The sequence below is a fragment of the Electrophorus electricus genome, chromosome 6 (assembly GCF_013358815.1).
Source record: "Electrophorus electricus isolate fEleEle1 chromosome 6, fEleEle1.pri, whole genome shotgun sequence".
In the NCBI taxonomy this organism is placed as follows: domain Eukaryota; kingdom Metazoa; phylum Chordata; class Actinopteri; order Gymnotiformes; family Gymnotidae; genus Electrophorus; species Electrophorus electricus.
The window spans coordinates 19,678,373-19,703,533 of record NC_049540.1 but is presented as its reverse complement, the minus strand read 5'-3'; the positions used below and the strand labels follow the sequence as shown (position 1 = coordinate 19,703,533).

General features: G+C 42.1%; 3 protein-coding genes and 1 long non-coding RNA gene across 6 annotated transcripts in view; 3 read left to right on the top strand and 1 right to left on the bottom strand.

Annotated features, from left to right (window-relative positions):
* The first annotated feature begins 11,001 nt into the window (after nucleotides 1-11,001).
* Nucleotides 11,002-15,426, top strand: LOC113571289 (myozenin-2). The gene is made up of 6 exons (XM_027000145.2): nucleotides 11,002-11,150; nucleotides 11,399-11,506; nucleotides 13,177-13,331; nucleotides 13,655-13,820; nucleotides 13,984-14,164; nucleotides 14,713-15,426. Exons 2-6 carry the CDS (start codon nucleotides 11,425-11,427, stop codon nucleotides 14,894-14,896), a joined length of 768 nt encoding a protein of 255 aa, XP_026855946.1. The 5' UTR covers nucleotides 11,002-11,150; nucleotides 11,399-11,424; the 3' UTR covers nucleotides 14,897-15,426.
* Nucleotides 15,186-21,849, bottom strand: rbm22 (RNA binding motif protein 22). The gene is made up of 11 exons (XM_027000144.2): nucleotides 21,736-21,849; nucleotides 20,494-20,547; nucleotides 20,325-20,354; nucleotides 20,080-20,212; nucleotides 19,734-19,834; nucleotides 19,365-19,537; nucleotides 18,914-19,114; nucleotides 18,600-18,764; nucleotides 16,429-16,517; nucleotides 15,995-16,126; nucleotides 15,186-15,910 (listed from the first exon to the last, which is right to left on the bottom strand). The coding sequence occupies exons 1-11, from the start codon at nucleotides 21,787-21,789 to the stop codon at nucleotides 15,762-15,764; spliced, it is 1,281 nt and encodes a 426-aa protein (XP_026855945.2). The 5' UTR covers nucleotides 21,790-21,849; the 3' UTR covers nucleotides 15,186-15,761.
* Nucleotides 19,121-20,317, top strand: LOC118241583. Its single transcript, XR_004776213.1, has 2 exons — nucleotides 19,121-19,262; nucleotides 20,133-20,317. It is a non-coding gene; the product is annotated as an uncharacterized LOC118241583 (long non-coding RNA).
* Nucleotides 21,850-23,914: 2,065 nt separating the features above from the next.
* Nucleotides 23,915-25,161, top strand: part of ndst1b (N-deacetylase/N-sulfotransferase (heparan glucosaminyl) 1b) — a 55,324-nt gene continuing 54,077 nt past the window's right edge. For all 3 annotated transcript variants that reach the window (XM_027000112.2, XM_035527226.1, XM_035527227.1), the window contains exon 1: nucleotides 23,915-24,101. The gene's annotated coding sequence lies outside the window, so the exon portion shown is untranslated. The remainder of the gene's footprint in view (nucleotides 24,102-25,161) is intronic.

The window sequence follows — 25,161 nt, the reverse complement described above, 5'->3', positions numbered from 1 at the left end:
TACCCTTCCAAAGCTAGCCAGTGGATACACTGAATTGTGAAGCCAAAAACCTTTTTTAAAAATCTTTTTTAAAATTTTAAACTCCTTTACCTCTTTAACCATCCACTTTAACTACCTTACAATTTTAGCCTATTTAACTTGAACCAAAATTTTGGACAGCATAGTTGAGACACTCTACAATATCTTAGCCAGTAATGATCTTGCAGATGGTCACCGAGACGGCAATTAAAACACAAACTTCCACTGAAGGATTAAACAAGTGTTAAATGTCTTGGATCACGTCTGCAGGCCTGACAACAGGATGCATGACCCCATTCTTATAGGGAAATCCCCTGGTCTCAGCCTGCCACTAACCTGGACCAGCCTCTGCAGGCTAGGACCAGACAGTCAACCAGAGGCAGCTGGATTCTCCTCGGCTCAGTTCCTGCGTGCCCAGCCAGACACCTGTTCCCTTCTGATTGCATGTGCAGTGGTTCATGCGTGAAGCATAAGCCGGCTTGCCGTGCTGCTCCCTCTTTCATTTAGTGTGCCGAGGGTGGCAGGCAACACAAGCATTTGCCTTGCTGTGCATTTGGGGTGAGCTAACAAGGTAATCAATGAGGCTGGTACTGTCTCTGGGACTCTGACCAAAAGGAGGGAAGCACGGAGATTGCATGTCCTTCCAGATATTACATGAGCCCTCATAAATCTCACAACAGTTGGATAGAGACACTTAGGAAAGATTGCCTGTAGAATGATGGTGTGCATTGTGCAGACAGTTAGGACATGGGGAATGAGGACATTTGAAAAGACAGCTGTCAATGTTAGATTTTTTATTCTAACCGCCTTGAGTTTCAGTTAGGTGTTTGCCTGTTCCCTGACCCAGAAGCACTCGCCATGCATAAACACCGGTGGTACTATCATCTACAAGGGTGTCTTACCACTCAGGTTTCCATTCTAATGTCGCACTATCCATGCCTGCAGCAAGTAGAAAGAGTCCTTAAGGGAGCAAGCTGTTCTTGCAGTCACTTGATCCTACACAAGCAGGCTACACAAGCCCTCTTTGGGAGTTACTGGCACAGATGCTCTTCTAAACATTCTCTCCTGAACAGCAGGAAGTCTGCAAAAGAGAGAAAATGCTAACAATGGGACCAATAATTTGGTCAAACTGGAAATAAGCTGAAAAGAGCAGACAACAGAGATGTAGTATGGCTAGCTGTCTGAAAGGGCCAGGAATGAAGGCAACCTCTACTGTCACTTATTAAATCTGAAAGAAGAACTCCACTGTGCCATAGATAAGTCTTTGATGCCCAGAGACATGGTCTGTATACTGGTTTGTATCTATGGATATCTGTTTTGGTAAATCCTGGCTCACTACAAAACCCCTATTAACTCAGGAAATGCTGCTGAAGTGAATCAGCACAAAATAAGATCATTAGATTTGGTGCATATCATTTTCACACACAACTACGTCTCAGACAGAAATCAGTACCTTAATGACTTTTCCTGTCTGTGCACATTTCTTTGATCCATGACAGGTTTAACTCCTTTGATAGATACATATTTTAGGGAAAATAAATAGAGGTATAAAGTGTATAACACTAAATTGCCTATGAGATTTGTTAGCTTCATTGGAGTCAATAACTGATAAAATAATTAATGAATTTTGTGACATTAAACTTCCCTATAATGTAATATAAATCATCTGAGAATGGAAGTATTTCAGCCTGGAGCCTATCTCCCTCTGCTGCACAGGAGCTGCATTACGCACAGCCAAAAACAGACATATGCTTGATCCCCACAACACCATGCTAGAGCTTGTATGAGGCTGAGAAAGAAAAGCAGCAAGTATGGAGCTTAATTTGCAGCTGGTCTCAATTATAATGTACTGAGCAATTTAGAATAGTAGTGGAGGGGATTAGTAGTGTGATGGATAATGAAGAGGAAGTCAGAAAGAGAGAAGGATTTCCTGCTGATGACTGAGAGAGAGAGAGAGAGAGAGAGAGAGAGAGAGAGAGAGAGAGAGAGAGAGAGAGAGAGAGAGAGAGAGAGAGAGAGAGAGAGAGAGAGAGAGAGAGAGAGAGAGAGAGAGAGAGAAGGGTGTAGAGTTTATTCAGAAGCAGTTGGTGGGGAGGGATTATCCAGGTAATTCTTTAGAGTCTGAGAGAGAAGATGGGAGGGAGAGCTTGCTAACTGCGGATCTAATCTAAAATGGGCCCCTTGCCCCTCCTTGACCATCCTACTCTTCCTATGTCACAAATGACAAAGACCAGGCACAGAAACAGAGAAAGAGAGGGGGAAAAACAAGGAACAACTTGAGGAAGGGTAGTACCAATCCTCAAGAAGGCCACACTTGACAGCTCCAGCGTTACCAACTACCAGTATATCAGTATCACTTTTCTCTTTCCTCTCAAAAGCCCTTGAAGGAGCTGTTTATAATCAATTGTCTCTTTTTCTCACCCAGAACCAGCTGCATGATCCCAATCAGTCTGGCTACAAACCGGAACATTCTACAGAAACAGCCCTCATAGCAGTGACTGAGAAACCTCATGCTGCTAAAGCTGCCAAACTGTCATCTGTTTTGTTTCTTCTAGACCTTTCAGCAGCCTTTGACACAGTGAACCACAACATTCTTCTCTCTGTTCTCTCCAGGCTTGGTGTGACTGGCTCTGCTTGGAGATGGTTCCAGTCCTATCTGGAGGGACGGTCCTATCAGGTGACATGGAGAGGATCCACATCCAAACCGTGTAGACTCTCCACTGGTGTTCCACAAGGCTCAGTATTAGGCCCCCTTCTCTTCTCTTTGTATACTCGTTCTCTTGGTGATGTAATATCTTCTCATGGTTTCTCCTACCACTGCTATGCTGATGACACTCAATTATTTCTTATTTTCCACCCTCTGACATGCAGGTCTCCAGACGTATCTCAGCATGCTTGACTGACATCGCGTCATGGATGGCCCACCACTTGAAGCTCAACCCCAGTAAAACCGAGCTTCTGTTTATCCCAGGTATGCCCAACCCTTACCATGACTTGAACTTGAACTTGAACTTGACCTCACTGTTTCCTTTGAGAACTCCCTGGTATCACCATCCTAAGATACCCGTATCCTGGGCATAACTTTGGACAACCAGTTGTCGCTCTCAACTCATGTTTCTAATCTAACCCGGTCTTGCAGATTCCTCCTTTCTAACCAATGAAGGATTCGACCCTTTCTCTCATAGGAAGCTACCCAGGTGCTTGTGCAGTCTCTTGTGATCTCAAAGGTAGACTTCTGCAACTTGCTACTTGCTGGTCTTCCTCTAAGAGCCATCAAACCTCTACAACTTGTCCAGAGTGCAGCAGCACGACTGGTCTTTAATCTTCCGAAGTTCACACGTTACTCCACTGCTGCGCTCCCTTCATTTGCTCCCTGTAGCTGCACGCATCAGATTTAAAACCTTCATGCTTGCCTACAAAGTAAAAAATGGACCAGCCCCTTCATACATGAGGTCAATGGTCAAAGCCCAATCCGTACCTCGAGTACTTCGAACTTCAAGTATGGCTCGGGGACAAGTATCGAGACTATTTTCTGTCCTGGCTCCAAGATGGTGGAATGAACTCCCGCTTGCTGTCCAGACAGCAGAGTCCCTTGCAGTCGTCAAATGCAGAGTGAAGACACATCTATTGGCAGAATATTTAAAGGACAACTGACACTGCTCCCATATTGACTGACTAAATTAATACTTATTGTAGGGTATTGTTTATGTTGTTTAACAAACTCTAGCACTAATTGTTTATAGCACTTATCATTGTTTAAGATAGACCTTATGTATTTTGTACTTCTAGGTATCAGCATTCATCCCTGTATTCTACAGCATTCTAGTTCATTGCTATGTTTGATTCTAACCTACTGAACTGTACAAGGATATATTCTATGAGTAAACGACAAAGCACTTTTTAAATCACTCCGGATAAGAGCGTCTATTCATATATATATACACACACACACACACACACACACATACACACACACCTTTTACATATATATATATATATATATATATATATATACACACACACACACACACACACACACACACACATGCTAAATAACCTCTCAGCCTCAACTACCCATAGCCAATTACCCCATCAGCCAGATTGACCTCAACAACTACCCACACACCTAAATAACACCTCGACTTTAAGTAGCCCACAGCCAATTACCACTTAACACAAATTAAACTCAGCTAAATAACCCCTCAACCACAGTTACCCCCACAGTTAAAGATTGATCAGTTTCTCAATGTTAAAACAGCCAAACAGCTTTCCATTTATTTTTAATTGCTTTGTCAAGCCAACATAAAGTTTGTGCATGGACTTTGCTTTTCTAGCTTGTATTACATTCCTCACATTAGACTCTCTTCCTGGGCGTCTGAAATGTGCTACTTCCTGTGCCAATACTTTTTTCTTTGTTTAAAACTGAACAAAAACATATCTCTTCACCCTGCATTATTCATCTGTACCTACCTTATAGTTTTGCTGTTTGCTCATGGCCTTTTGCACTTAAATGCCTGTTCATTGCTGATTTTGTTTTGATGCTCTGCTCAGGGACCTTGCACTCTGGAAAGGCAGTACATAAATAAAAGGCATGTTTGTTTGCTTGCTTGTTTTTGTGCTTCTGGTCTGTTCCATCCTATACTATCTTCAGGGTCTAGTACTAGTCAAATTTTTTATTAAGAGATTTAAGAATGTAATATGCATTTTACGTAAAGTTAAACCTTTTTGCAACAAATCCCTTCTTTTTTATCATTCAAATGTGTTTTTTCTGGATCTGTCCCAGGGTTTGTTTTCTGTCATAGATGCTATAGATCCAAACACCTCGGTGCTATAGATCCAAACACCTCGGTGCTATAGATCCAAGCACCTCGGAGCTATAGATCCAAACACCTCGGTGCTATAGATCCAAACACCTCGGAGCTATAGATCCAAACACCTCGGAGCTATAGATCCAAACACCTCGGTGCTATAGATCCAAACATCTCGGAGCTATAGATCCAAACACCTCGGTGCTATAGATCCAAACACCTCGGTGCTATAGATCCAAACACCTCGGAGCTATAGATCCAAACACCTCGGAGCTATAGATCCAAACACCTCGGTGCTATAGATCAAAACACCTCGGAGCTATAGCATCTCTGATCGAGAGAGATTCCTTTGTGAGAGGAACACAGACTGCTGCCATTGCAAGGTGCTGCGCTAGGTGTCGATCTAATGCTCAGTGAGGCTGCTCAGTGAAAATTAGAAAAGTACAGCAAAAGATGCTTAGCAGATGCTGTATTTTAAGTTAAAAAAAAAAGCCATATTACTCATGTGGATGAGCAGGGAGAGGGCAAAGCACTGATTATGTGGGTGAAGGTGTGGGTGCATTCACAGATTTCATGAAGGCTGTTATGTTGTTAAATTACTGTACTGGTCACCAAACGGTATGTTTTTTGAATCTGAGGTACTGACATGGTTACATTAAGTACTATTATGGATAGGAGGGAAAATACACGAGGCTAGGACCTTTTATGTTTGCTGAAATTGCATTGCTAGTCCATCCTTGGATTGGGTCTTAAGTAACACCAATCAGGCATAATGCAAACTGTTAGACTGAGGTTATGCGGGAGGCCAACTGTCAGTTATTAAAACATACGGCATGAATACCTGCCACAAGGTTGGTTTACTCTGATAAAAAGGGCAAGCTGGCAAATCAATTCTAGTTAAAATCAAATTACACTCTAAAAAGTCCCCAATACTAATGACATTATGAACTGCACTGCACTAAAGAGGAGATAAATTGTTACCTACACAGAAGATATGGCCAACACTCTTGACAAAAATGCCATTGTGTTGGCAGGGAGAAATGCATGAAGGAACAAAAACTATTGATCTACCTGTAAATATCTTAATTAAATAAGCACCAGTTAGATGTGGTCCACAGGCTAAGTGACTGATAATACTGTTGGGGTCCTGTCAGGCTTTGGCTATTTGTATGGCCTATTTTGGATTCATTCTAGTGTAAAGCAAAGTCAGCAAAGACCCATATTTAGTTGACCTTAGAAGTGAAATATAAACCTTAAAAACCTTTAAGAGCTGTCCATGCTAGCTCTTCTCACTCTATGAAACAGTATCCTGTTATTTGATGTGTGTCTGTGTATGGAGATTTCTTATGAAGGCAGACAAATCTTTGAATGGACTGTTTCAAACCTTTGGGGAGTTCATTAGTAATGGTCACTTGCATATTGGCTTGTGCTTGCAGTGTGCTTACTAGCTTTGGAACAGAGCCTTACAGAGGACAAGCTTGTGAAGACAGTGGGTCCACTCCAAACAGAGACCTGGGTGTGTCTTTAATAAGGTTACGTAACCATTAACTCAGGGAAAGTGGAAGCTTCTTATAATGACATATAGTGGCCCTCTCCCTTACTGTCCATATCCAAACTTTGAGGGAGTCAAAATGCTGCACTTATGAATAATAAAGGCAAACAATCATAAGACACACTGCCTGATGTTTTTCCCTGACTGTGCTTTTTTCTGTCAGGCGACTCACCTAGGCCTTCAACATTCAAAATGGAACCTGCCACAGTATGAAACTGAACGTGTGGAACATTGGGGGACAGGAAGATCCGGCCCTTCTGGAAGGAGTATGTGGAAAACACAGATTTGTTGGTATGTAATCATTTTTAGTCCTCAAAATTGCACTGTTTACCTTTGTAGCGGAATCATCTTCAAGATGGTAGCTTCAGCTGGCCCATTTAGTCACAGTGAAATCACTGCCCCCAACAGGTTTTCTAGTCCTGCACTACCATGCTAAAACACAGAAGCTTGTTTTATTTACTGCATGCTTTTCAAGCTGTTTGGATACAAGCAGTAGACAGTGTACAGCATTCTTTGTCAGTATTGCTGGCTTTGGATTCTGAACCTAGAATCATTATCTCTCAAGCTACAGGTCCTGAGAGAACACATGCTGGTGAGGCTAAAATGGAAGGGAAAAAATACCTTAATAAATTCATGACATCACTCAAAGAAGATGGACATCCCTGTATTCCAAGGAGACAATAGGTTTCTAGAACAGATGAGATCACACTACCAGAAGCTAATATAACAGATGTTGAAGGCAGCTACAAGCACTTTGGAATCCCACAAAAAAATGGGAATCATGTAGAGGCCACAAGGAAAGCAGCTACAGCCAAATACTTAGAAAGAGTGAGAGAAGTCCTGGGAAGTCAGCTGTCAGAAGTCAGCTGGAAGTCAGAAGTCAGCTATGATCGCAAAGCTAGACTATTGCAACTCGCTACTTGCTGGTCTTCCTCTAAGAGCCATCAAACCTCTACAACTTGTCCAGAATGCAGCAGCATGACTGGTCTTCAATCTTCAGAAGTTTACATGTTACTCCACTGCTGCACTCCCTTCATTTGCTCACTGTAGCTGCACGCATCAGATTTAAAACCTTCATGCTTGCCTACAAAGTAAAAAATGGACCAGCCCCTTCATACATGAAGTCAATGGTCAAAACTCGATCTATACCTCAAGTACTTCGAACCTCAAGTACGGCTCGGCTTGAAATACCTTGCTTCAGGTCTCATGGACGACAAGCATCGAGACTATTTTCTGTCCTGGCTCCAAGATGGTGGAATGAACTCCCACTTGCTGTCCAGACAGCAGAGTCCCTTGAAGTCTTCAAACGCAGACTGAAGACCCATCTATTGGCAGAATATTTAAAGGACAACTGACACTGCTCCCATATTGACTGACTAATTTGGTACTTATTGTAGGGTGTTGTTTATGTTGTTTAACAAACTCTAGCACTTATTGTTTATTGCACTTATCATTGTTTAAGATAGACCTTATGTATTTTGTACTTCTAGGTATCAGCATTCATCCCTGTATTCTACAGTATTCTAGTTCATTGGTATGTTGGACTCTAACCTACTGTACTGTACTAGGATATTCTATGAGTAAATGACAAAGCAATTTTGTAAGTCGCTTTGGATAAGAGCGTCTGCTAAATGCCGTAAATGTAAATGTAAATGAACAGGAAGAACAAGACCCAGGCTATCAATACCTTTGCCCTGCCAGTCATCAGGTACTCCGCTGGCATAATAAGCCGGCCTATGGAGGAGATAGAAGACACTGACATCAAGACAAGAAAACTCCTCACAATTCAAGGAGGGTTTCATTCCAAATCCAGCACTCTGAAACTGTACACTAAACAGATGGAGGGGAGCTCTCAGAGCCAATATCCAGGATGAAACAACTAAGATCCAGGAATACACCGGGATAATGGCCCCAAGTTATGAAGTGCTTAATGAATACCTCAGACAGCAGAAACCCAAGAGGATGGAAATGAGGAGGAACAGGGACCATCATGGGAGGAAAAACCCCTGCACTGTATGTATCACTGGCAGACAGTGGAAGAAATTAGTAGGAGAAATCCTACTAATGGCTGGAAATGGCTGGTTTAAAAGACAGCACAGAGGCACTAATCATGGCAGCACAGGAACTAGCGCTGAACATGAGATCAATAGAGGCTGGGCTCTACCACACCAGGCAGGACTGCAGATGCAGACTCTGTTAAGATGCCCCTAACACAATCCAGCACTTAACAACAGGATGCAAGAAGCTAGCGGACAGGGCATATATGGAACGCCATAACCAAATGGCTGCCATAGAGTAGAGAAACATCTGTGCTGAGTATGGGCTGGAAGTTCCAAGGTCTAAGTTTGATATCACTCCAAAGGTGTGGAAAATGGCTGTGCTAAGTTCCTGTGGGACTTCCAGATACAGACAGACAAGATGGTAATGGCTAACCAACCAGGCATTGTACTGGTGGATAAACAACAGAAGAGAACCGTAGTGATAGATGTGGAAAACCCGAGTGGTAGCAAATTTCAGGAAAAAGGAACGTGAGAAGCTTAAGAAATACCAAGTGCTGTAGGAAGAGCTAGAAAAGATGTGGAGGGTAAAGGCAACTCTTGGTTTCCATGGTAATTGGAGCACTAGGGGCTGTAACCCCCAAACTGGGAGAATGACTCCAACAGGTCCCAGGATATACACATAAATATATATATATATATATATATATATATATATATATATATATATATATATATATATATATATATATATATATATATATATATAAAAAACATATACACATATATGCATATATACATATATGCATAACATATATACACATACATGCATTACTCGTTATGCATAGTTAGCCTTTGGACCTCATTCACTGCAACATAAGTGCTGCAACCTGTCCACTTGAAATTCATTCCAACACTGTGACTCACAGCCTTTTACCTTAGTTAAAAAGCTTTTCCTCCAGGAAACGTCTCTCCGCTGCTGCCATAGGAGCTCTCGGAGTTGAATAATGAGAAGAACCTGAAGGGAGTGCTGGTGTTCATCTTTGCTAATAAGCATTATCTGGCCATGGCGTCCCCAGCCAGCGAGATCTCAGAGGGCCTTGACCTGCACACATACCGGAACCGAGTATGTGTGCTGCTCGGCCTTGTCCAGAGATGGAGAGCAGGTAAACCCATGATAATGGATCAGCACAAGCATAGACTTACACAGATAAAGATGGTTAGCAAGAAAATATAAGCTTAGATTTCATTCATTATAGTTAGCTACACATTTATTTAAGGGGAAAAACAGAAAAAGGAAGGTTTTTGAAATTAAAAAAACAAAACAAAACAGAATCCCAATAAGAATCACCGATTTCATGTTCTACTCGTAAATAGAAGCAGTGACAAAGTTTGGGCCATGTTTGTGGATACCATCTCTTTTCCATGACAAGGCCGAGTGTCGTAAATGATGCTAACCATTTGTTTTCTTTCATTTCTAGTTTCTGAATTGAATTAACTGGATCAGCAACAATTTTGTGAATGTGAAGAAATGCCTGCATGCAAGTACCTGTCATTTTGTACAAAAACAAAAGCTTTCTCTGATTTTTGAGAATATAGACTCACTGGATCATGTAAGAGACAACCTTCCTAGAGCACTTGCTTTTTTTATAACCTTTTGTAAGTTACATAAAGTCTGAACAATGTCGTTTTGGCACCTTCTCATGTCTGATACGACTGAGACTTTTGCCAACTACAACAGATAAGAAAGTTGGCCAGAAAAGTGACCATTGTGAGTTTTCCCCTGCTAAAGTGTGTTTTGTTGTTATTCTGACAAAAGAAGCTTGCTCATGATTTGTCTCTGACAGGAATCGCATTGCCCTTATAAGGTCCTGAAATGAGAAAGTCTTTTTCTCAGAGAAAAGACAGAACATCCATCCTAGAAATGGGAATCATGTCCTCCAGTGTGGAAGCCACCAGAGACTAGTAGGACTGAGCCTTGAAGCCTTGGGCTACAGGAACCATCACAAACAGAGAACTTCTCTCCCTGACCCAAGATCCTGTTCTCTCTAAAACACAGAAGACATTTTTCTGTAGTCTGTTGGCTCATGTGATGGTTATGACAAACTTGTGTGGGAACCATTTGTGCCAATATGGTATTGTGAGATTAAAATTTCTCTAGTTCTTTACATGGAAATTTTTTAATATATATGTAAGTGGCGTTCTATAGCACGTGATTTACTCAGCTTTGGTCTTTATCCCTGTTTTCTGTGTGTCTCACTGAATGCCACAACTGTCTGGTTATGAGCCATAAAGCACTGTTTTCTTCCCATCATATCTCCTTATACAAATTATAAAGCATACATCTAAAAGATCATCTAAATATGTCAGAAAAAAGCCTATTAGGTAGGCTAAAGTAAGGCAGGGAAAGCAGTTTTAAGCTTCTAGGCTAGAACATGTATCTCATTTCTATCAGAATTCCCCAGAGTGCTCAGGAATGAAGGTGAAGTCTGAGAATAACTGACTTAGGCATGACTCAGAGTGCAGAGCTTCCTCTCAGGTTCAGCCCGCCATCTCTGATAGCGTCTGTGGGTCATGTTTTTATTAGACAGGAACTAGAGGAGCTGTGTTGCTAATCCAAGTTCATTAGCTCCCCTGCACACTCCTCTATAATAAGCCTATGATCCAACCAGGACAAGTTTGTTCCAGCCAAATAGCAGAGTTTGGGCTTCAAGGCAGGTCACATTAGTTTCGTCTATCCTCAATATAGGGAAGCAACAGTCTCTCCATCAACTGGTAAGTGAGGCTGTCAAGGCTCAGCAATATATATATATTTATATTAAAAAAAAGGTTTACTGAGAGATTATTTATATCGTAGAATGTAAAGATTGTTCCCCAATGAGAGGAAACCTTGTTCGGGATTCTGGAAATGTTTGTGCATGACAAATGCCAGAAGGAAACCCAAAAACCAAATTGCTGTGCTGACTTATTAGCCATTAGGAGTGTAATGTAATGTCAAAGTAAGTGCTGGTCTGTATCTCAAGCTGTTTCGCTGCTGAAGACTGCTCAGATGATCATGCCTGTTCCTCCTAATGATGCGTCAAGAGAGAAACAGCGGCAGGCTGTGGAGATGTGCTTACAAGCCAAGGGAGGTAAGCCCCACCAGCTGCACCCCGAAGCCCTGCGGGGCAACAGCAACAGTCGTTATTCTAAACCAGTTTCTTGATTACCCTGATGAATAAATAACCAACCCTGAAAAAAAACTAATAAACAGTTTGATACTGTAATAAACAGTTTGATAACAGCTTGTTCCCTGTCCGTTAAAGTTGCATTAAAACGCACAGTACAGCTAGTCGCCACTGTTGTGTCTCCCTGGCTGAAGTTGGAGCTGTGAGTGAACCTGTCTGTGGGTCGGTAATGCAATATCTCAGCATGGGTCTAATAGCCTTGGTCTAGTGCGATGACTCACACACACGCTTGATTGGCCAGGAGCTGGAACCCCCTCAAACATGAGTTGATTGCACAAACAGCAGGCAGGGGGGCCCGCCTGGACACGAGTGTCATATTTAATGACTCAATTGCACAGTTGAACATGTAGTGCCCAAGCACAAACAGCAGTTTCAGCCATGCCTTAGATGCTCAGTGATAAGGGAAGTGAGAATACAAGATGTTGATTCAAAGATGTTAATTCAGGGCCCACAGGCTGTTGTCACACTACTACACTGCTAGGATATGCAAAAGAGAGAGACTTGATCAAATTTATTACAAGAGTGCTTCTCATTGGTATAAATAATACTAAACAATAGAGACAATATGCTGTTAACCTATAGCTATTTGTACACTTTAATTCTAATGTGTTTGCATTAGGAAAGGCATTATGTCATGTTATGTTATGGTGTCAAAAGGTTTCAGACATCTAACACACTATAATAGCTAACAAATGTGTATGTGCCCAATTTGCAGGTGAGGCTTGTTAAAAACAGTAGATGAAACTGAGACAGACCAATTCAAACACTCCCTTGGGAATGAGGAAAAATGAAACATAATACTCACTAGTAGGCGAACTCTTAAACAGGAGAGTTGTTAAAAACATGAAATACTGAATGACTGAACGAATGACCACAAAAGTGAATTTAAGTCCCTCAGACACTGTTCAACAAAGACTGTCCCTCATCAGTTTGAAAATGTTCATATTTATGAAGGGACTGTCATTTGTAAGCAACTTTAAAAAAAACAAACAAGCTTACTTTTGAACAGAATAGCAGTAACAAATAATCTGGGCTGGGTTTCCCAAAAGCATTGTAACACAAAGTGGTAGCACAGGTATTACATTAAACACACTCTCTCTGTCTTTTCAGATGACCTTAACACTAAATTGCTTTTGAGAAACAGAGGTCCAGATTTGTTACTGCCTTTTCTACTTCATATAGGTGAATTTTCCTTCGACATTAACATCCAGCTTCCTGCTCATGTTTACCACAGTGAGGCAATGTTCTTCTTTAAGAATGGTCATGTCCCACTCTATGATGCTGAAAATGTGCATATAAAAGTATATAATATCAGGGACAGAAGATGCTCTGAAGGCAAAAATTAACCTCAGTCCATATTCCTGACATTGTTCACTTAATGATGACTACACATTTTGGTTGGCCTCCCAAATGTATTTTAGCTTCCACTTGTACCATAAACTGAGTGACAGAGTACAAATTCACAAAAATGGTGTCCTTTTCTTGTGCAGCTACGGTACAGCATGAGTAGAGGCAATCACCACACACCGGTCTAATATTCCTGTGTTCTGTGCATGCTTGTTTGTGTGCGTCAGAGTGTCTTGACCTGGGAAAGAAGATCAGTGTTCCACAGGATGTGATGATAGAGGAGCTGAACCTGCTGTCAAATAGGGGTTCCAGAATGTTCCAGGAGAGACAAAGGAGAGTGCAGAAGTTCACGCTGGAGCGTGTCGGAAACCAACCCTGCAACGTACGCTAACGTAACAGCGCTGGCTGTGGGCACACCATATAATTATTTCACACATAGGAGGAGAGATGCAAACAGTAAGGACAGCTCATGGGTTTAGTTTAATTACATGGTTGCTCACTGCTTTTATTGCATAGCGAGGCTGAGAATTATAGGACTCAAAATTATACAACTCGAACATGTTTACTCAGGCCATGGGTGCAGGACTGGCTGAATTCTTCTAAACCACGCTCTCAAACACCGAAGCTGCAGAGATCATGAACTAAAGGCTATAATGTATGAATAATGATGTGCGACTTTGGGCTTAATATCACTTATCTCTGCAGCATTTACAGCTGAACAAGATACAGTGTAGGCAGACCCCTGATGGACTGCCAGGGAAAGCTGACCACAGCTCAGAGGACTACAGTGGTATGCCCTCCAGGACCAGCCTGGTGACCACACTCAAACACAGCGTGGCCAAGAAAGGAAACCCAAGTGTTCTAGCACCAGGTGATTAGAATGTCTCTCTATTCTATATTATGTAATTACGAAACACACACGTAGCTGCAGTGGCTGGTCTGTTTGTGAACATGCAACTGAAAGAAATATACAAACATGACGTGAAAAAGTGCTTCCCAGTCATACCACCTACATACTCCTTCAAACGTCTCAGGTTATTCAGGACCCCTGAAAGAGGTTCCTGCTGAGAAGTTCAATATTACAGTCATCCCCAAGTCCTACTACTCACCCTGGGAAGAGCCACGTGCCAGCCAGGCAGTGCTGGCTGCCATTAGTGCCCACCTGCCAAAAGCTGCCCCCAAAACATCTCCTGCCAACTACAGATGTTTCAACAGGTAGTATCTTAAAAGATGCCATGCCATAGGAATATGCTGTTCTTCTACTGGTCGCAGAAGGGCACTGCTCCTATAGCTCAGGTAGAGCGAGGAGCTAGTAACTGTCATACTTACAAAAAATATTCATTCTAGCGAAATACTGCAACTGTATTGCTAATGATTAGTAGAAAAAGTGTGTTGAATTACTACTTGCCCTCAAACCCTGAGGACATGGAGTAAGGGTCAAGACTCCCAGTCAGTATGCAGACGGTGCTATTTAAACACTTGACAAGAAAGAAAATACACCAACAACTGCACATATCGCATGACAAATTTGCAACACGGCCTGGAAGAAAATCTGAGATCGGAATTGGCATCAAAAATCAGTTTTAAAAAAGCCCTACCACAGACTTGATAGGATGGAGGAGACCAGCATGCATGCTTGGGAAACACGGCACTCCACATAGCTCGTGCCTTATTTGTAATAGGATCCTAAAAGTCATTTTAAAAACTTCCAGCCTAAAAAGCTATGAGATTCAAAGTAACGCTGAGGTTGACTGATTTGACAGAGCTCCCGCGCCGTTTGGAGGCACGGCCGGAAGCATGAGGACCCTGCCTCTGCCTGGTTTTGAGCTCCTGCAGACGCGCACAGAGCCCAAGCTCACCTGGGAGAGAATGTGCCACCGACCCAACTTCAATCGCATGCCTAGAGGCTGGAGAGTTCAGTGCCCCACCCAGTCCACGGACCTGTGAGGCTGGGACAAGTGGAGAGCCGCATTTCAGTCCTCGGATGTCCCGGGGGTGACTATTAGCGAGTGTCAGTGGAGGGTACCATTGCGTGGACCGAGGTTCTGAAGAATTTATCAGTATGCTTGGAATGGCATCACATCAATTGCAAGCTGAGCCAACAGGCACCGAGTAGTGCCTTCAAATTAAAGTTTACATGCTTATTCTAGTCAACTTGACAATTATATCATTTACAGAGCTGTCATGTTTAGACTTCTGGACACAATTTAATAGAATAAAGGACAATACAGAGTAATTTTGTAAACAGTGCTTCATATTTAATAGTTTTATGCTGTCCATTTCAAGGCATAATGGAATGGTGTTAATAATTCATATGATTGTTGATGTCTGAATTGAGAACAGTGGCTTACAGACTTAAAAGCGTGGTCAACATCAGCCCCGTGTGGTAACTATTGGTCACTGCAACCAATTATTTTCGTTTTTCAAACAGAGTAAAAGGCTTGATACAAATATTTAAATAAAAAAGACATACTTTCTACAGTTTCTGAACTACCCCTTTCTACATACACAAATATCTATCTGACCCAAGCTAATAAGGGTCGCAATGGTCAAAATAGTTTTTAAAAAAAAGTTTAAAAGTCCAAAAATAAGAGCAATAAAAAAAAAAGACAACCAAGAATTTCCTATCACTTTAAACTGGTTATAATATCTTTGTATGTCTGTGACGTATTTGCATAAGGTCAAGGACACGGTCAACAAGTCCATAAAAGATTACAAATATAAAAATGATTCCAAAACTGAGGGCAGCGGCAGAAAGGTCAACCTTACGCCACTCCCGCCTACATCGGTGAGGTAGCTTCCAGGGCCTGGTCTAGGGGCCTCCGTGGCGACTAGCATGGGCGCCCATGCGATGAGGATCTTGGGAGGGGTAGTGCACCTGACCTGGAGGCCTCATGCCCATGGGAGGGGGCATGGGAGGGGCCATGGGATCCATGGAGTTGTAGATAGGTGGACCAAAACCTGCGCAAAGTCGGTGAGCGCCGTCAGTGGAAGGAGCCGGCATTTTACCAGAGGGGAGGATTCTCAAGATGGAGGGAGGCGTACCTGGGGGTGGGGGCATGGCTACGCCCGGGGGAGGTGGGAGTCCCAAGTTCATGATTGCAGGAGCGCTGTTGGGACCCAGGTTGAAATAGTTGGCTGAGGTGTCGTCATCGGGCATGGGGGGTGGAGGCAGGGCTGTGGAAAAGAAGGCTGGGTTACATACTGGGAAGTAAGCTTACTGATTTGAGGCAGGATTTCATAATTGTCTAAAGCAATTTTAGACAATTATGAAATCCTGCCTCAAATCACTGAAATAACTACTTGTCTTGACGTGCCATTTATTTCTCTCCCTCTCATAGATTTCCACAGCAGCTCTCCAAATCCTTATTACTATTTGTTACGGCTAGTGAAAATCTGGGTGACTGTTCAGTGGACTAGACTGTCACTGAGTGTATGCATTTCAGTGGGTGCCCTAGAGTGTGTTCCACAATTCCTACCTCCTGGGAGTCCAGGCACAGGCTCCAGTCTTATTCCACTCTCTGTCACACCATCTTTGTCTCTCTCCTTCCCCCGTGCTGCCTGGGACCTAGTGCATATGACAGAAATAGGTGCTATTTATAAATATACACCAACAATCTAAGCACAGAAAACTACTCAGTCATTGTTTGTGTGTGTGTGTGTGTGTGTGTGTGTGTGTGTGTGTGTGAGAGAGAGAGAGAGAGAGAGAGAGAGAGAGAGAGGAGAGAGAGATTCCAAATTGTAGTAATGTATACAGTTTCCAGAGAAACAGAATGTTTCAGACAGAGGTCCTTTATCAACTGTGTAAGCAAAATGCTTCTGAATTTGTAGGAGGAATCAATTTTAGAATGTGAATGGAAATCCTTAATTCTGATGGTCTGAAGGTGTTCAGCAAAACGATCTGATTAGGAAATCTAACCAGGAAAATAAAAGATTTTCAATGCAGAGGCTGGCCTACAACAGCATGGTCCTTCTCTGCATACTGAAGAAGGAGCTACAGCATTATAGGAAAACAACACTGTCTATGTTCATGCTACTTTAGTCAGCTAACTTTGAATAGCAACTACAAGGGAGACAGTCTAATGTGGCCCAAACAACAATTTAAGGTCATACATAAAGGTGGGGTGGGTCTGTTCCGCTCCAGTACTTGTATTTGTACCCACAGCCATTGTACTGTCGATCCAGCTAACAGGATTCAGGCCTGATGCAAAACAGCAGTGAAGGACAACAAGCTATATGCCAAGAGAAAATAGAACATTGACTCACTGATCTACCTACAGCAAGGACATGAGGATGCCACCCAGTCTAGAGAAGTGTGTTCGACTGATAGTAAAGAGGACAGAGGGAACTATGCTACCACAAGACCTTATTACAGAGCTGGAGAACAGATACAAATACCTGGGAATTCTCCATTCACACAGGAACCATGTGGCAGAAACGAGACGGATAGCAACACTGAATGGGAACAATAAGATCAAAGCCATAAACACGCATGTCCTGCCAGTCATCAGACACCCAGTGGGCACAATAAACTGGCCAAGGGAGGAGCTGGTGGTGGCAGCCAACGTCAAGACCAGAAAACTCCTCACAATGCACAGGGAATTCCACCCAAGATTCAACAATTGTATGCCAGGGGGAAGGAGGGGGAATGGGCCTAGAAAGTGTAAAGCATTCAAGCAATGGCCCTCAAGAATGAGCTGAGAAGGGTGCAAGCCAAACAGGTGGGGGACATTATGGAATCATGGTTCCCTGCACTGAATATACCACTTAAACAATAGAGATGGCGGACATAAGACAATCCTACCAATGGTAGCACTAAACAGAGCAAGCAGTGGTAGCTCAGTGGTTAAGGTATGTGACTCGAATGTCAGCAATCTGAATGTCTCTGGTTCAAGCCCCACCACTGCCAAGTTGCCACTGTAGAGCCATTAACCCTCAATTGCTCAAGCTTCGGATAAAAGCATCAGATAAATGCCATAAATGTAATAGCAGGACCCAAAATGCTGGCAGGGAGAGCATATACCGAAATATTTAACATGTTGCAGGGATCATGTACAGGAATGTATTCAAGGTACATGAACTGGACACGCCACAGAGATCCAGACACATAAGCAAGTAATGGCAAGAAAAGAAAATATCAGGGACTGTCCAAGTGATGATGGGGGCACACTAAACTGGAGGCTCCAACAGATCCAAGGAATGACATTACAGTTATGGCATTTAGCTGACACTTTTATCCGACGTGACTAACAATTATGAATGAACACAACTTGAGCAACTGAGGGTTAAGGGACTTGCTCAGGGGCCCCACAGTGGCAGCTTGGCCGCAATGGGACTTGACCTGGCGACCTTCTGATTACTGGTTACCTTAACCACTATAACGGAGACCTAAGAACAGTGAAAATACTACACTGCACCTTCAAACTCTCAGGCCTCCACACATCTGAACATCAATTTTTTTTTTTCATTCATCATTGACAAAACAATTAGTAAAACTATTAGTATTTTTAGATGCTCAGTCTAAGAGCTGGTTACTGTATTCAATATCTCTGAAATTCTATGATCTCTCTCTGCAGCAACTGACTTGAGCTTCAGGAACCCAAGACGACCTACAGGTGCCAGTGTAACAACTGGGTCGAGTTTCACTTACCTGCCCCATTTCACATTGAGGCGTCGACCGTTGATGATGAGCTTGTTGAAGGACTTCTCTGCAGCCATCTCGGCAGCCTGCCGCGTAGCAAACTGGATGAAGGCACACTGCTGCCTCTGCACTATGGTGATTGTGCGGATTTCCCCAAACTGGTAGAAATGGTTCCTGAGAAGATAGGCCAGAACACCAGTTAGGGACTAAGGATATCAACATTATTATTTATTATTATTAAACCAGAGAACCTTTTCATGACGATGCGCAATGCAACAGTGGACCGAAATTCCTCAGTTCTCTATTCGCTTAAGTGTACTCACCTGATCTCTGAATCTGTAATGGTTTCTCCCAGTCCCCCTACATAAAGAGTAGTAATGGACTTGTCCTCAGGAGGGTCCAGTCTAGGCATGGCTGAAGCTCGTTTCAAGAGCTTGTCAGCCACTGGGTCATTAATCCCATAGTACCGGTCTTTAATATTCTGGTCAGCCAGTGGGTCATCTGGATCTGTAGGCTTCTCATGCCTGCGGCATTACAGGCAACAAGGTCATCATCAACTACCATGGAACACTCAGCAATACATTTGGGGTTTTTTTGCACAGCAGAACCCGCATTTTGTTCTTCAAAACTCTGTGAAAAAATTATTGACTGCTGCTGAGTGACACTTCTAAGGTAAGTATCCCAAAACTCCCACAGCCATTTTCTGTGGACCAGACCTATAAATGTCATGGCCACTAGTCTATTAATGGCCACTGGTCCATAGCCACATCTTACCTGTAGGGACACTCCTCTCCTCTCCTGCACTCTCCTTTGACCCAGAAAGAGCAGATGTGCGGCCTGTTCCTTTTGTAATAGGGCGTGGTGCGAGCTAGCTTCAGAAGCATGTCACTGGACCCAGGTGCCTTCCCCAGGGCACCGACTGGTCGCGTGCCATCAGAGTTGCTGATCTGGAAATCGGGAAAAAACATTTTGCAGAACCCGATTAAGGGGAACAGAAATTTAGCTGCCAAAAAATGCTCCATTTGCATCGAACCTAGTATTATGATGTTCCAGTATTATGCAGTGCTATGCATTTTATGCATCTTTGGTCGTTCAGCATGTTTTCCACTGACCACAAATAGGAGTAGCGAACAGCATAATCACCTCTCTCTCCATGTTCTGGGTGTAGTACTCCTTGTTCACATCTGATTTTGGCACCTCATCCTTAACTGCTAGTCCTGTGTCTCTGACCTGAATGGGTAAACCTGCATTGAGTAAAAAAAAAAAAGACAGAAAACTTAACAGATTGTACCGTAAAAATGAACAAACACTCATGCAATTACAACAAACATTTTGCATATCAACAAAGATATATGATCTTCAAAAATGTATTCTGCCCCAAGGACGTTATGGTGTGTATAGCCCCTTGACTATAAAGCTCAGGGTGAATAGGGGTGAGCCATGAGTAACCATCCATTGTGGACCAGATAAACATGGGTCTGTTTATTACCATACTCCAGATCCAGCAGACAGGTCTGACACACATTCTTCATTTTGCTGCAGGTCTGACACACCTCAGTCTTCTTGAAGCGCATCCTGACTCCAGGACACCAGCGGAACACAGTGAAAGGGCGTGCACAGATCTGGGACAGAACACAACAGCAGACACATTATGATACACACTATGCTGTATGTGCATCTGCGTAGCTTGAGGATAATGATGAATTAATTATATTATACATTCTGTAGCCTTACCTTGCATTCTTTGCCATACTTCTCTTTGGTCTATCAAAAACAAAACATTCCCAGCTAGTCAGTAAAAGGAAGCCATTTCACTATTGCTGACCCCATGTGATCATGACATTTATTTTAAGAGAATGTACGAGCTTAAGAGCTATATCACATCTCACTGAAAATTGCTCACCATTCGAATGTAAGGATTCTCTCCCAGACATGTTTGACAGAGAATAGGGAAGTCCTGTTTAAACAAAAAACAAGTGACAAATGTCATACCTAAAAGTCATCTAGTCATTACATTTCACTCCAACTAAATTCAGTCCAGTCGTGTTTATATAGCAATTTTAACACCACAATATCTAAAGTGGCTTTGCAGGAACCATGTTTAAGCCTCTAACGAGCAACCCAAAGTGGACAGCTGCAGGGAAAAACTCCACTGGGAGTGCCAGGCTTCCTTTGGGCACCACAGGATAGTGTTCATTATAATAAAAATAGAAATAAATGGAAACAGAGATGCCTAAATTATACTAAATGATGACAGTCCAGTACACTATATTATAATTATGATGTGTGGTTTCCAGGTGAGGTTGGCTTGCTAAAAAGTACTGATAAGTGTTGATGAGATACTTAAAGTATTCTAGCTAGCATACATGCAAAGGTCTAGCTGGCTAGATAACTCTAAATACAGAGCTAATATAACGTTTAGGTGGTGACCACAGCTCAATATTTACAGACTTTTCTATTCAATTGCCACCGACATTACTGTCCTCCCTTTGCCCATTGACCAAACATTTCTTCCTATACCTTCGCCAGAAATCTTGTCTGGAGATTTTTAAAAATCCAGTGTAGGATAACAGCTAGACAGACAATACTGATACTTTCCCCGTGTTCAGTTTGTACCGAGAGATACACACCCCCACCTTGCGTCTGTCCCCATAACGTGCTTTCTTAATCTTCCTATATTATTGCTATAGCTACATTCAGTGGCAAGATCGCCAACGTTGGCTAGCTCGGTAAATCACAGTAAAAGGGTTGATTTAGTATTCAATGATCAATATACCACAAGACTAAATACCACGAAGAGACATAGTATTGGTTTTAAAGTCTCCTATAGTATCTTTACTAGCTAATTAGCTATTAAGCAAGTTATTCGCTAGTTTCAAGAAGCTAGCGAGTTAAGTAGCTAAAAAACTAGCTAACTATCCGGATTTAATAATATTTAAATAATAATATTTAATAATATCTTACATTAGCAATATATTAGCTAGCTAGCTAGTTAGCTAACGCTAGCTAGCTGGATATCGTAGTCGAAAGACTGAAGTTTTAGACGGGTTTGTGAAAAAGTGGGCACCTCCAACAGTCTGTATTCCTGAAACCTGTTCCAGTAACAGTAAGCGCATGTCAATATATATATAACACGTGCACTCACAGAATCCTCCCAGTTCTGTCTGTTGTATGTGTTGGAGCCTAAGGACGTCGCCATTTTCGATTAGAGCGTGGGAAAACCTCCGTTCTTCCGTTTTTCTTTTTGTTCATCTATCGCTGTGGTCGCTGTGAGAGGTTTGTAAAATCAACCTTGCCGCCTACTGTTACGGAGTGGGACGACATGGAAAAAATAGCCATCATCAGTTATCAAGTAAGAGTATTGTTTTAAATTCATTTTAATCAGTTTTTCCTAAATGTTCTAATGTTGTTTCTTTATATAAATTAAAATTTTACATGAATGACATTAAAATTGTTGATATCATCTGCATGGGTTGTAACTAAAGTGAAGATCACCCTGTAGTTTGAAAGAGCTGTAATTATGTCATAATTTATGATAGGTGATGTAAAATATACTGCTGCCTAAGGCATTAAAACTGAAAAATAAATTGTATTGTTTATGGGGGAGGGTCAAAGTACAGAATAAGTCCAAACATCCCTAAATAAACCTCAAAATGACTTGATACAAGCCAAATGAAATGTAGTCAAACTATTATTAACCCACATGATGAAGCCCACCTCAAACCCATGGTGGGTTCATCAATAGACCCTCTGCAGGTTACAGATCAACACCAAGTTGGTGTTGGTTATGCAATCATTTGATGCAATTGCTCCTACCACAGCTGGACAAAGCTGGAAACTCTGAGAGGGTCACATTATTTGATTATTTGACTTTTATCATTATATAGATCACTCTAATGAGTGAGACGCTACAGGAGATGCAGGTGGATATTACCATTATCACCTGGGTCAATGACTACCTCATAATCCAGGTTCCAGTTTGAGTATTTTGAGGAACTATATGTCCAGGTGGGGTGAAGTTAATGTGCTGTGGTTCTGCCTTCTTTTTTCCTCACACTATACTATATGACTCCAAGTATAACTGTGAAATGTGTCTTCTCCAGAGGCTTTCTGATAAATCAGCTGTTCTTAGACATGTCAGCAATGGGGAGAAGTCCCAGTATAGGGCTGTGATCAGTAGTTTGAGTGGTGTGCAAGGAACAACCTACAGCTCAGTGTTAGCAAGATAAGGACATGTGGCAGATTCCTGTCTCTGTCCTGGGAGAAGAGGCTGAAGTGCAGAGCAATGGAACCTGAAGGTACAACTGGATCACAGATCAGACTGGACATGTCTGAGGCAGTCTACAGGAAAGCATAAAACGTTTTGAGAAAGTTCATGTCCTTCAATGTATGCAGTCAGATGCCTGTTGTTTGTAGCTATATCCCGGCAGGTGGCATTAAGTTCCCCCAATCTACTCCATGGCCACCTAATCAAACACTGAAGCACATTTAGCTCATGACTGATCTAGCCATGCTGTAGGAGGGAGCAGTACAGGAGGTCATTTATACTCACTGCTATCAGAATCTACCTTTGTGCCAGATATATTTGGGACACACACACACACACACACACACACACACACACACACACACACATATATATATATATATATATACAAAGTTACACTCAGTGGTTAATGTACTTGACTTGTAATGGGAAGGTTGCTGATTCAAGCCCCACCAGTGCCAAGTTGCCACTGTTGGGCCCCTGAGCAAGGCCCTTAACCCTCAGTTGCTCAAGTTCTATTCAGTCATAATTGTAAGTTGCTTTGGATAAAAGTGTCAGCTAAATGCTGTAAATGTAAATATATTTCCAGAATAATTATCAGGAAAATAGCCCCATAACCACAAGTTATACTTTTCCCATTACTTTCACTGTATTTATAATTTGTTTAACATTACTACTGACTATTAATGAACAAGACCTTATTTCTGACTGTCACTTTATTATAGACAGCACTTTGATATAATCACTTGATACTTTTGCAATGTATATTCTATAATTTACCTTATACGCATACGTGGAATGCTTATTACTTACTTTCTGCACTTGTAGGATGTAGAGTTTGTGGTGTCTTTTTTACTTGATTTGCTTCGTATGCTTTTGTGACAAAACCATTTATTTCGGGGATCAATAAAACGCCGTCTATCTTGAACTAAATGGTTGAATCTATTTATTATGAACATATCAGTTGATGACTGATGAGGGGGAAAACCGTGTATCGTCGCCTTCTAGCGACTAGCCAGCGCAGCGCTTTGCCACCTTGTGGAGTTAGCGGATAGCGGCGAAAAAAGAGAGGCGAGTTATCTTTCGGTTTGCCAGGAGGAAAGCCACTCGTTTAAACCAGGACGCTCCACTTTTGCTGTAGTCGGAGCCAAGCGTACGATGTAGCTTGAAGATCATTCAACTTAAAGTCTGGCTGGATTCAAGATATATTTCATTCTGCTGCTTCTGTCAAAGACGTTGAAGTGGTGAGCATATTGGTCATTTTTTTGTTTTGAATGGATAGCTATGTAGCACATAGCTGCTTTGCTAGGCTGCAGTACGAACAACAAACCGATTCAACGGGTTAGCCGACTGTAATGTTGCTTGTATCATTGCTAGCTGTTTTAATTAATGCCAGTTCTTACTCTAGTCAGTTCCGACATTATTGTTGGCTAGAAACCTATGTACAGTCTTAATAACAAGAGTATGTTTTCGTGAAGGAGTCAGAAGAAGACAATGTGGAGATGTAGTAACTGTTCGCGAGGGATAGCTAGGTTAGCTGGCTAGTGATCTGGTCAGGACAAGCTAACTAGTTAGCATAGTTAGCTAGCGAATGTTAACTAGCTCAGCCTGCTGCTGCAGAGTTAAGCAGCCGTCTAGCTAGCCTACAGCTTTAAAGAACTACTAACTTGGTTGGCTAGTTAGTTTAAATTAACATGACCTACATCTTTAACTCAGCTCGAAAGTGCAACCCCCTCACTCAACAGATGCATGCAATTACGTTTACGTTTTGGTCGTTCGCCTCATTAGCCAGCGAACTACATACTGTAACTTTGAGAGTGGTTACTTGGCTGGCTAGTTGGCTAGCTAGCTCTCTGTTGTTCAAGCACATAGCTAGCTACTTTACACCGCAACAACAAAAACGATCTAGCTATATAACAGGACAGACGTAGCAGATTTAGCCAACTAAATTTTAATCCTGTTATAGCCAACTTCAGTCACTCATAGCGTTAGTAGCCTACGAGTTTAGCTGCCAAGCGCCTAGTTAGTTAGTTAGTTAGTTAGCTAGCTAGCCATGTAGCCTTTAATTTCGTTAGGACAGATGCTCCAGTGTGCTTTAGCTAAGGCGACTCTCCTGGCTGTTTTTCAGTGATGTAGGTGTAGCTAGCTAAGTATCCAAGTTACTGTTTTCTGAACATGTTCTGTATGATTCAGTGGTTGTAGTCATGTTTGCACGGGAGTCAGTGTTGTAAATCATCCAGTATTATGTGGATACTTTACTGTGTATCATTACAGTGTTTGCTTTGCTGTTAAAGAGAAGCTGTT